Below are 12,428 nucleotides of genomic sequence, written 5' to 3'. Positions count from 1 at the left end.
CCTCTTCATTTCATCAGGAAATTGAATGCACAGTTCACGCTTCGCTATATTTCACCGTCTGCTGCTTCACACACCGAGACAGAGCGAGAAATGTCCTCAGATTCAGTCAGATGTGTTAGAAACGGCGAGAGGACATTAGGAAACAGTGTTCATTTTACTGTCTGTGTGTAATTAACTTTGAGGACTACATAGCGATGCTTGATTTTGGGGAAAAACCTATTAGTATTTTTTCTAATAAAAAAATTGTGATTGCAAATTGAAACAGTGTTGTTTAGGACTATTATTAATCTCTTATAGTTTTTATTACTAGTTTGAAACAGTTGTAATTTTTACATTTTCTGTTTTTATTATAATTTTAATTTTAGATAAGGTTAAAGTGTTTTTGTCAGATAGTTTTTGTTCGTTTTAGCTCTATTTCTATAAGTACTTCAAGTTAATGAAAATTAATTTTCTTTGGCAACTAGCTGAATTTTATTTTTATTTTATTTCAGTTAATGTTTATTTTGTTTTAATTAATGGTTTTAGTTTTAGTTAACAATAATAACCCTGACTTGTAGGGCTAAGTTTGTGTGATTTATATATCAGTATAAAATAATTAATAATAATAAAATAAATATAATAATATTAATATAAATATAAATAAAAATAAATATGAAAAAAAATAATAGTAGTATTAGCAGTAAAATAAATAATAATAGTTGTAGTAATAATAATAATAATAATAATAATAATAATAAAAAAATACATAATACATTTATTATTAGTGTTGTAATTGTATTTATATTATTATTACTATTTACTATTTAGTTATATCAACAGACAAACTGAACAAAATAAGAAGAAATCTTACAAATATTTCACTGTAAAATATGATAAATAATTATGTTACATTGTTACTTTTTTATATTTTAGCAAAAACAATATAATAAAGTATTAATTTATATTACAATAATTTTATTTATCAATCACTGTCTTAATTTTGTCATCAAGTTTTTATTTTCGCATCTTAATGCTTTAGTTTTGTTCACTCTGAGATGCAGGAAGCACCTTTGAAACACGATGCACTTTATTTATTGACTTGAACTGCAGCCTCTGTGTTTTCTATACTAACTCTATTAATGGTGCAGCCCTGTGCAGAATGACTCTAACCAGTTTCCCGTCGTCTTGTTTCTGTCCAGACTATGACAGACACCTAGCGCACAGTAAAGGCATGGCGACGGCATACCTGGAGCCCAACTCCAACCACACCCTGGGTGGCGGGGCCAAGGCTCGTCTCAGCGCGGGGACAGAGCGCGCCCCCGGGGCCCCGGACAGAGTCCTGAAGGTCTTCCATCACTTTGAGAACAACAGCGAGCAGAGCACATGGTCCAGCAACATCCGGCACGGAGACGCCACCGACGTCAGGGTGAGAGAACAGCGTCCTGATGTTGTGTATTGATGTCTATGGCTCTTAGAATCTGTGTTTTTCATGCTAACAGAACCAGTTTCTGAGGGTCTCACCTCATTGATAATTTTCATTAGTTTCAAGTGAAGTGAAGTGACATACAGCCAAATATGTTGACCCAGAATTCTTATTACTCATTATAATGTAAAAACAAAAATTATTTAAAAAATGTGATTAAAATTTAATTGAATACACCAATTGTGTACTTATATATCCTATTCTATTGTGTTTTATGTAAATAAAACATACAATTTATTCAATTATAAACTATTTATATTGCAGTGTATATACATTTTAAGTTGAAAAAATATTTGTTTATAAATTAAGTAATTTATCATATAATATTTTAATATATGATAATATTCTATCATATCATTATAAATATTGTATAATTTTTGGGTTTATTTTTTATTTTTATTTTTTTTATTTTTTTGTAACTAATATGTTTTCCAAGAAATTCTAATAAAACTGGTTCCTGGTGGTTTTATGTGGTTTCTAAGTGGTTTGAGTTGGTTGTATTTATTCAAAAGCTGATCTGAGCTGGTCTAAATTTTAGTTATATATTGTTTGATTTTTGTTTTTATAAATATAAATATATATTTTTTAAATAACACAAATAAATAAGTGTTTAACGTTTATAATATTATTAATACATTATTTATATTTGTGTAGCTTTAAATAATACTGCTGTTAGAATTCATACTAACAAATTCAGATTAAAACGGCTCTTAAGGGTTTTATGTGGTTTCTAGGTGCTTTGAATTGGTCATTCATAGTCATTGCTGGTCTGAGCAGGTCTAGTTACTTGTTATTTAAACATTTAGACTGGGGGTTGTAATAGAAGTGTGTTTTTTCTCTTTACAGGCTCTTGATTTTTAGTTGCAGGATGTATTTGGTGACAAACAGATGAAGCAGAGTTCACGAATGTCAGGTTTCCATCGTGTGTGTGTTTAGACATGTAAATCTGTTCTTCTGAAGCTGGGCTTTCACTGAATTTGGGCTTAATTTCTCCTGCTGGAACTGAATTGATTGTGGAGACGGACGCAGCAGCTGTATTGATCAGCGTCTGTGTTAAGTGATTGTTTCACAGGGAGGATAATCACGCTGTTTCTCTTGATCGGATGCTCTCTGGTGATTTCTCATGTTACACTCTGACCTCTGAGGCCTTTATAACCGAGCGCTCTGTCTGAACACAATCTGTCTTCATGCATGATCGTTTCCACTCAACAGGAGCATGTTTTAGGTTTTTTCTTCATGATAATTCAGTACATTTTAAGGCAGTGCGCTTCAGGCAAAAGCACTGGGCAGTTTTGAGATCATAGGCTATTTTGCTTTCATAATACATACATATTTCAGACTAGTGGACAGAAAACATCCAAGTACTCCCAGTGTTTATTTTACTGCACTTTATCTATTTGCATCTGTAGATTTTAATCAGTTAACATATCTTTGATGTTAAAATCTCCACTTTAGTGACACTTACGTAAACCAAACTTTCACAATATATAACAATATACAATATAAAAAGTATTAAATAAAGCAATCACAGTATTATTGCAATAAATAAATATAGAATAAAGCAGTTTTACCTTTAAACGTTCGCATGCCATTCATTTGCCAGATTTTACAGCATTTTATTCTTAAAAACATGGTGAAAATTTTATTTTTCTGTCTATTGGCAGTATTTTCTGATATATGCCATGATAACAAGAGAGATCCATAATCACCTCTGACTCATATGTCAACAAAATAAACCGACTTTGTCCAATATTTTTATTCCTGTTCTAGAAAGGCATGCAAATGAGTGCATATTTAATTAGATGATGCATAATTTGCATCTGCTTCTATAATGTCTTCAGACTAGTGAAATAAAAAATACACTATGTGTTTATTTTATTGCATTTATCTATTTGCATCTGTAGATTTTGATAGCTATACAGTACATCTATTTAATGTTTAAATCAACTTTAGTTGCACTTGCAAACACCAACATTAACAATTTTATCTCGGCAAAGGAGAAGTGCTCACGAACATAGATTTAGACAGATCTGTGAACAATATTTGAGAGAAATTGGCCTTTAATGTACTTAGAATAAGGTCCAAATCAAACCGAACTGAAGCTCAGAAACTGTTTGGCTGCTTTAATGGCTGCAGAAGTGGGTTTTTCTAATGCAGACTCGGGGTCAGTCGTGTCTCTTATCTGTTAAAGCTCAGATTTCCAGCAGCAGGGATTTTCTTCCTCCTGAGCTTCATACAGACGGGCATAGATTCAAATGAGGAATCTTTAGTGGCTTGAGGAAAGCGGTCCATTCATATGACAGTGGAAGAACGAATGGAGAAACAAATGGTTTTGATTTAAAGTGTAAGTGTAATAAAACTTAAAGTGCATCAAGACTCACAGAAGGAAATACAGAAGGAAAAACTTTTTTATATTTCCTATTAGCTGTCGTTATTTGTTAGCCAATTTGGATAAGAGCATCTGCTTAATGAATAAATTAATATGTTAATATAAACCAAATGCATTAGCATTCAGAACTACATATAAAATAACAAGGCAGGAATGGCAACTTCTAATTGACAATTTGCATGCAAATGATTTGTGATGCTAATGATGCTGTGCTGAACAATTGCTGCTCGCTCAGAAAGGAAATGAATGCTTTTGTTTTTATAAATGAGTAGGAGGTAATTTTAGAGAAAAGACGGTGAAGGTTGTTAACGTTTAGTTTTTTAAATTTGTTTGCATGTAGTTATGATGTTTCTGATTTAAAACATATGCTTTTATTATGCTAAGAAATACAGTGCAGTGCTTTAAAATTATACATTTTAATTGAAATGCTTTTGCAAACAGTCTCTTGAAATCAACCATATCTGTGTTTCATAATTCAGGTTTAAGTTATAGTTTTTAGCTGTAAAGCATGCAAACATATAGTTAAGTTAATTTGAGATGCATATCTACTACGTAGTGATTAACTCATTAAACTCTGCCAAACGAAGCGCTTTAATTACTCTAATGGGAGATTTGCTGTTGTTTCAGTCTCAGATTAACCAGCCGATAGCAAACAGCTTGTCATCCATCTTAACTCGTCTTTGCTCACATCCTCTGGATATTTAAAGGCTTAGTCAATTACAAAATGCATGTTCATTTAAATTTCATGCACTGAAAAACCGTCTAGAAACAATTTATTCCCTCATAAATTGCAAGTAAATTTCATAATTATTTACAAAGAAATAGCACGTAACAGTAAACAGTGAACAAATAGTATTTTCTTGTAAAACATGCGCCAAAAATATTTATTTACACTTACAAAAATATTAGTTTGCTGGTACGTTTTAATTTTGTATTACTATTTCTTTAAACACATGTCAATGAAATCTGAAGTACTGCAGTTGAGTTGATGTTTACGGCTCATGAGTCGCTTTTACTGGTACGTGATTGATTTTGAAGGCCTAGATCTTACAGAAAGCACACATAAATGCTGGAAAAGCGCTCCCAGTGCTAGCAGGGAATCCGGCTCTGTTATTCCTGCACATCACGGCTTTGCCAAACCAACAGTGGTAATCTGAAGGCCACGTGTAGACAACGGTTCCAGCTCTGTTTATATGTTGTGTCCTACTGTTAAAGCCCAATGCTGAACTGCCCTGACGGTCCTTTTAGCATGAAAATGGGCCACAGACGGAGCCCTGGGGGACCCCGGTGTGAACGTGCCATCATAAATATGCAGTGTTTTGGCTGGAGTGCCAGCGTGAGTTTTTAGACGTGATGAATTGCGTGATCTAGTCTGTGAAGAGCACTGGAGAGTCTTTACTGTCCAGGGTGCCAGACCAGCGTCTGAAGCTGGGAGAGATGCGAGACGCTGTCTGGGTGTGTTAGTGTTTCTATCCCTCTCTCTTTAAGTTAGTTAAGACTGCACAAAGGCACCAGAAGTTAAAGGTAAATTAAAAGGCAGTGTATATTTGTCAGAAATATCCATTTCATAATTTTTGTTTTATTTTGCTATTGTTTTTAATGCTGGTGTTACATACTGTGAGGTTGTTTTCACACTGATCCAACATTTCATTAGCTATCCTTCCAGGTTCAAAGTGGTACAAAATAATAGTAATACTAAATAAATAAAAAGGAAAATAAATAAAAAAATAAAATAAATGAGATGAAGTGCCTCTCATTTGTAAAGTATATCAGTAAGTGTTATTTTGGAATTATTTGTACACTAGTATAGTTTTTTTATTTTTTGAAATATCTTTTAATGTTTATATTTTCAGTTTTTGTTTAAATTTTAGTTTAACTTAATTTTGTCATTTGTTATGTTGAGTATCTTTCATCGGTTAGTTTTTTTATAGATTTATATTTTATATAGTTTTATAAGCTACATATTTATGTAGTTTTATAAACTATATTTTTTATATCTTTAATTTATTTTTATGTAAGTTTTTCTTCACTTAGCTGCCAAGGTTTTCACTTTTATTTTATTTTATTTTTTTAATATTTTTTTTATATGTAAGATTTGCATTTTATTTTACTTCAGCTTAGTCTTGAATGGCTGGAATTATTTTTAATAATTTTAATTTCAGTTAACAAGAGCAGTCATAACATTTCAGTTACATTTTATGAAATAAAACAAATTTAATTGTAATAAATCTTCCATTTTAATTTTAAATTACATTTATTTATTTTTTATGTATTGTATTTATATATCTATTTTAAGTTAAATTTTGTGATCTATACCATGACCTTATAAAATAAACAAAATATATGAATTTACAGTAAAACATTATTGATAACTAAAATGAGAGTTGATGTAATCCATTTAGTGTGTAACCAGAATGACATTCAAACACATTGCCAGAATCCCTCTGTGTGTGTGTGTGTGTGTGTGTGTGTGAATGGTGTGAGTGTGTAGCACAGTATATGCAGTAAATGCAGCACTGCACTGCAGTTCTAGTGTGTGATGGGAATATTTGGTCTCATGAAGGTTGAGCTGGATCCAGGTTGGCTCCTTTACACTCTCTAATCATCGAATAACAGCCGCAGGATTTTTATGCTTCTATAAATCAGTTTATATATTGCAGTATGCCGTGCATTGTGGGATTTTTATGAGCTTGAACTGTGTGTTTTGTGTCTCTAGGGAATCATTCAGAAGATCGTGGACAATCACAAGGTCAAACATGTGGCTTGTTTCGGTCTGCGTCTCACTCACGTACCGTCGGGCGACATCCACTGGCTCCACCCGGATCTGGGCGTGTCCCACGTGAGGGAGAGATACGAGCAGAACCGCCCACAGGACGAATGGAGGTAATCATCCACACACGTTTCACACACTATCAACATTCACACACACAGGAGGAGATATAATACTGCGTCTAATAAACACCACTTTGACAGGCTCTGGTCCATAAAGCTCTAAAATATTACTTAACCATGAATTTAAAAATAGTTTTTATTTTAGTATTTTAGATTTTTTGTGAAATTATAATATTTTTATTTATTTTATTTTTTATATTTTATTATAGTTTAAATCTTAGTAATTTCGTAATGTGCTGTTGTAATTTTTATTAGTTTTTGTAGTATTTTTTTATCTTTTAATAATAATTTATTTCACTTTCAGTTTGGTATTTTTTCTCATTTAGTTTTTTATGTTTAACTTTTATAGATAGTTTAGTAATGTATCATTAGTTATTATTTAATTATTTAAATGACTAATTAACAATGAGCAATACATTTCTTACAATATTTTTTAATCTTTGTTAATCTAACTTAATAAAAATATAACTTTTCTCTTTTAGTTCAAGTTAGCTGGGGTCCATTAAATAATATGAACTATAATTTTTTTGTTTTAATATTATATTATTAAATGAAGTTAATATTTTTAAGATTAATAAAAAAATATAATAATTTAAGTTTTAGTAATTTAATCATTTGCTTTTGTCTTGTTTTTTTATTTAATTTTTTAAAATTATTTTAAATGTAATGTATATTTACATTTGTTGTATTAACTTTTGTCAGTTTATAAATAATATTTTTACATCCCAATTTTCTATACATGCAGTAAAATGTAATTCTTTGAAAAAGGAAATGAACTCAGGTTTTTTAATTTTCTTTGCATTACATAGATTTTGATTTTTATCCATGCTGAATAATAATAAAAAAGTATAGACCACCCTAAACTGGTTTCCTGGTCTTAGCTGGATCAGCTGGTCATGTTGGGAGTATGTGATCATTTACTTGTGTCCTGTTATTTAAGGTTGTCTTTATGAATGAAAGGGCTTCGTGTGAATGACAAGCATCACATGGTTTTGTAGAGACAGGAGGGCATTGCGATGCTCTTGTGATTGCATGATTGCACCAGGAGGAGTATTTGAATTCATCGACCTCTAAATCAGTGTTTCTTCTGCTAGGCTTGTCTTTGTCCATGTCCATGTGTGCGTGTCTTATTTTATCAGAGTCTGTGAGTTATTCCCACACAGATGGTATTTTTATGTCACCTCCTCTCTACACACAATGCAGCAGGGGAGCCCTGCTTTTTATTGAACTTAACCCATTCATTTGCTACCATGTTTTGATGTCATAAACGTCAAAAACCATGTCAGATCCAGTGATTTTAGCAGCCTTGTAACTTTTTAATCTTTTTCGAATTTTTCTGATAGATTTACACTTTTAATGCACACTACTATTCAAAAAATGTTGTCAGTGCGACTTATTCTCTTTTTTAAAGAAATTAATACTTTTACTCAGCAAGGCTGCATTAAAATGATCAAAAGTGACAGTAAATACATTAATGATGTTACTAAATATTTACATTTTAATTAAATTATATTCTTTTGAGCTTTCTATTCATCAAAGAATCCTGAGAAATAAAATGTATCACTGTTCCACAAAAATATTGTGTAGCACAATTCTTTTCAACATTGATGATAATCAGAAATGTTTCTTGAGCAGCAAATCAGTATATTATCATGATTTCTGAAGACACTGAAGACTGGAGTCATTTTTTTTTTTACTGTATATTCACACAGAAAACAGCAATGTTTCACTATTTTACTGTATTTTTGATCAAATAAATTCAGCCTTAGTGAGCAGATGAGACTTCCTTCAAAAACATTTAAAAAAATCATCATTCCTGATTACTCAGCTTTTCTCCTTACTCTACTTTCTTCTCTCTCTTCAGAGCTCGTGTGAATCATTGGGAAACCCCAGTCAGATTCCTTCCCAAACAAACTGACATTAGTACAGAGAGTGATGTGTGCTCTTGGTTGGTCTGATGTGAGTGTTTGTGAATCTCAGAGGCTGTGATCAGATAAGGCTGTTTGTTTCGTTCGTCTGAGGATGAAGCGTCCCGCTCTCAGAGCTGATGTCATTCTTTAGGAGCTCTAATAAGTGTTTGTGCTGTAAGGCAGATGAGCTCATGTTCAGATGAAGATGGAAGAGGATCTAGTTCTTTCGCTGTAGGCAGACGACTCTCGCTGCTTGTAGTTTCTCTAGAGAGAAACATGACTGATCGTGTCCAAGCTACAACCAATCATCTGCTCACAAAATGACCTCATTATTAGACCAGCAGAACGCCTCACACGACTGGAATCCCCATCATTTCCAGCGCTGCACGTCACATACAGTATATGGATGTATATGTATGTATGTATGTATGTATGAATGTATGTATGTGTGTGTGTGTGTGTGTGTATGTATTTTTATTTAATAATATAATTAATTCAATAATAATTATTTATAAAATGTTAAATTATAATTTATATATATATATATATATATATATATATATATAATTAATTTTTTTACATATTTTTTATACTGTTCAAGTGAAAACAGTTTTTAATTAAAATATATTTATATTTATTATATAAATAGATTTTCAGTTCAGTTAGTTTATACTGTATTTAATCATATTTTGTAACTGTGTATATATATATATATATATATTATATATATATATATATATATATATATATATATAATAATATTTAGTATATCATTTTAAGTTAATTAATTTAACAGTTCGATTTTCTGTTAAGATTTTTGAGAGACTGTGTATGTGAAAAGCACCATACAAATGTATTTGACTTAACTTGATTTAAATCTCTTTTAAAAATGCATTTTACAAAAACCCTAAATGCATTATAATATTGGAAATGTATTAAATTTGGCATTTGAATGTTTCAGCAAAATATATTTAGAATTTAAAAATATGTCGGACTGTATATGTTGTACTGTTTACAACATGTATTTAGCATATATTCTATATATGTGTTGGCTTGAAATAGTTTTTTCTGTGTATAGTAGCTTCCCAACCTCAATGGTTTGTGTGTTAGATATTTGGTCTAATTTGATTCAGCTTTCAGTCTTCTTCTGGTTTTAGATCAGTTTTAATTTTATGAGCCTGAAAGTAAAGAACGCAGCAGAGAAAGCACTTTTCCCAGCAGAGCTGCTGTTTAAAGTGTGTGAACTGCTCAGGAAGTGAGATTCGATCATTTCCTGAGCGAGGTCCAGGAAGTCAGGAAAAGCACTGAAGGGTCATTTCCTCTGGAGTTTCAGCTTTCAAATGAAGAAGCTGCTGAAAAGATCGGAGCACACGCTGGAAAGAACAGTGACTCTGAGCTGACAGTGATGTATGAGTGTCCTCCTGATGCAGCAGTGATCAGCTGTGTGTGTGTGTGTGTGTGTGTGTGGAATCACAATGACTCCAGTATTGATCGTTTGGAGGGGTTCAGTTATGTAGGGATCGTGTGTGTGTGTGTGGCTTTTGAGAGTGACACACACACACACACACACACCTCTCTTTTTAATGTTTAATGTTCCACATTTTCTAGATTTTCTTTATTTTTCTCCTTCAGTTTTTGTCATCCTTCGTAAGCGTGACAGTAACTGATCAAGAGTCAAATTATTGAAAAAAAGGGCTTTCATCTCTTGTACTTTAAACGTAGCAATAGTTTAAATCTAATTAAGTAAAAAAAAAACTATAAAATATGTTTAAATATAAAATGTGATATAACAAAATATAGGAATAAAAGTAACTAAATATGATAGAATTAAGTGTTGTTGTTTATTTTTTATGTTTTTGTTATACTGCTTCAAAGAAATTAGAGTTAATGTTATGTTTTATTGTCTTGGGCTCAGAGCTGCAGAAATACAAAACAACCACCTTTCTATTCTATTCTATTCTATTCTATTCTATTCTATTCTATCAATTAGAAATCTGCTCAGTTGTCATTACTCAAATTCAGACATCTACTAAATATCTAGTGGTCCTAAAACAGAGCTTCAGTTTCTTTCAGTGCAGTGTAGTTCCTTAGTTTTTCTGTTGATTTGGTGGAGAAAGATGAGGTTTCTTCATGAGCTTGACTCTGTTATCAGTACGTGTGTGTGTGTGTGTGTGTGTGTGTGTGTGTGATGTTAAGGCACATGGTGATTTCTCCAGTCGTGACTCTTTTCTTTATCATGTTTTGTCTCTCCTCCTCAGGTATGAGCTGAGGATCCGTTACCTGCCCAAGGGCTTCCTCAAGCAGTTCACTGAAGACAAACCCACTCTCAACTATTTTTATCAGCAGGTGAGTGAAGGTGCACTCGTCTGTGTGTGTGTGTTATTTAGCATGCACGTCTGTCCACAGCAGCTCAAATGTGTGAATGTTTCTGTGTGCAGGTGAAGAATGGCTACATGCTGGAGACTGCGGATCAGGTGGACCAGGAGATCGCGCTGAAGCTGGGGTGTCTCGAGATCAGGTGCGCTCATGCTTCATCAGTCATCGTCCCGTCATCAGCAGCGAGACTGTGAGAGGACCGTGTTCATTTCTGCTTTTCTCTTTTCCAGGAGATTCTACAGAGAGATGAGAGGAAACGCTCTGGATAAAAAATCCAACTATGAACTGCTAGAGTAAGTGTTCTTTCCTGAACGATATGCACTTCATATTGACAGATAATGCTGAACATTTAATAATCGAATAGAGTTTAATTGTCAAAATGGCACAGTTAGATCTCAGGATGCCAGGACACTGACTGACAGATCACTGCTAATAAAGCTGAACTTCTCCTGAACATCATGTCCTCAGCACACACACACACACACACACAGAGTCACACTTCATCTCAGCGGGGACTGACACACACACACACACACACACACACACGCGTGTGCATTAGTTCCAGGTCATCCCATCAGTCGCCTGCAGACACACAGCAGCGCTCTGGCCCCTCAGGGGGCGGGACAGGGCAGAGAGAGCGCACCAATCACAGAGCCACTCTGATTTGAGTGACAGCAGCTGCAGGGAATGACATCATCACCTGGTCACCTCTGATTTCACTAGCAGTCAAATACTATTACAGATTTTAATCATATATTAATTAATTGTAGTTCAAGTTTTTGTGATTTCTTTGGGTTTTTTTTTTCTTAAATAATTATAGATTAAATTTTATTTAAGTTTATATCTATATATACTTTTTTTCTTCAACTGATTATTACCCTGCTCTAAACAACATATTAGGAAATTAAGAAACAGAAACTGTTGGATGTATGTAACATAATTCCCATATATTTAATGTTTAATATTGATTTATAAAATATCTTAAAATAATCTTAAAATAATATGTAAGTAATATTATATAATTTTTATATTGTAAACATTGCTGCATCATATTATGCTTAATTTACCAATAGTTAATAATATAATGTTATGAAGGGAAAAGTACAAAGTATATATATTATACTGTATTCAGTTATTTTAATGTCTACAAAGTTTGATTTTATAAATATATTTCAGTTTGAGTAATTTAGTCATTTGATTTTAAATAAAATAAAGCTTTAATTATATATTTATTTCACTTAAACTATATTTTATTTTAATTTGTAACATTTATAAGTAACATAAATTAAATCATTTTAATTTTAGTCACTGACAAAAACCCTGCTCTGAACAATAGAATAGTGTAGAAACTGTACTGAATTTGTGTAAGATCATACCAGTTTGTTTTCTTTTATTGTAA

The 12,428-nt window shown here is 32.3% G+C and overlaps 1 protein-coding gene across 3 annotated transcripts in view; it reads left to right on the top strand.

Annotated features, from left to right (window-relative positions):
• The window catches only part of LOC113119768 (focal adhesion kinase 1-like), a 37,928-nt gene extending 26,407 nt beyond the window's left edge, over window positions 1-11,521 (top strand). Inside the window, exons 3-7 of one of the 3 annotated variants that reach the window (XM_026289419.1) lie at window positions 1,179-1,405; window positions 6,568-6,734; window positions 10,912-10,999; window positions 11,092-11,171; window positions 11,260-11,521. In XM_026289419.1, the coding sequence (XP_026145204.1) occupies window positions 1,179-1,405; window positions 6,568-6,734; window positions 10,912-10,999; window positions 11,092-11,171; window positions 11,260-11,326 (629 nt within the window). In that variant the 3' untranslated portion in view covers window positions 11,327-11,521. The remainder of the gene's footprint in view (window positions 1-1,178; window positions 1,406-6,567; window positions 6,735-10,911; window positions 11,000-11,091; window positions 11,172-11,259) is intronic. The other 2 variants (XM_026289421.1, XM_026289420.1) reach the window with 2 other exon arrangements.
• Window positions 11,522-12,428: the final 907 nt, after the last annotated feature.

The sequence above is a fragment of the Carassius auratus genome, chromosome 19 (assembly GCF_003368295.1).
Source record: "Carassius auratus strain Wakin chromosome 19, ASM336829v1, whole genome shotgun sequence".
Lineage (NCBI taxonomy): Eukaryota > Metazoa > Chordata > Actinopteri > Cypriniformes > Cyprinidae > Carassius > Carassius auratus.
This window is presented reverse-complemented; position numbering and strand designations above follow the sequence as displayed.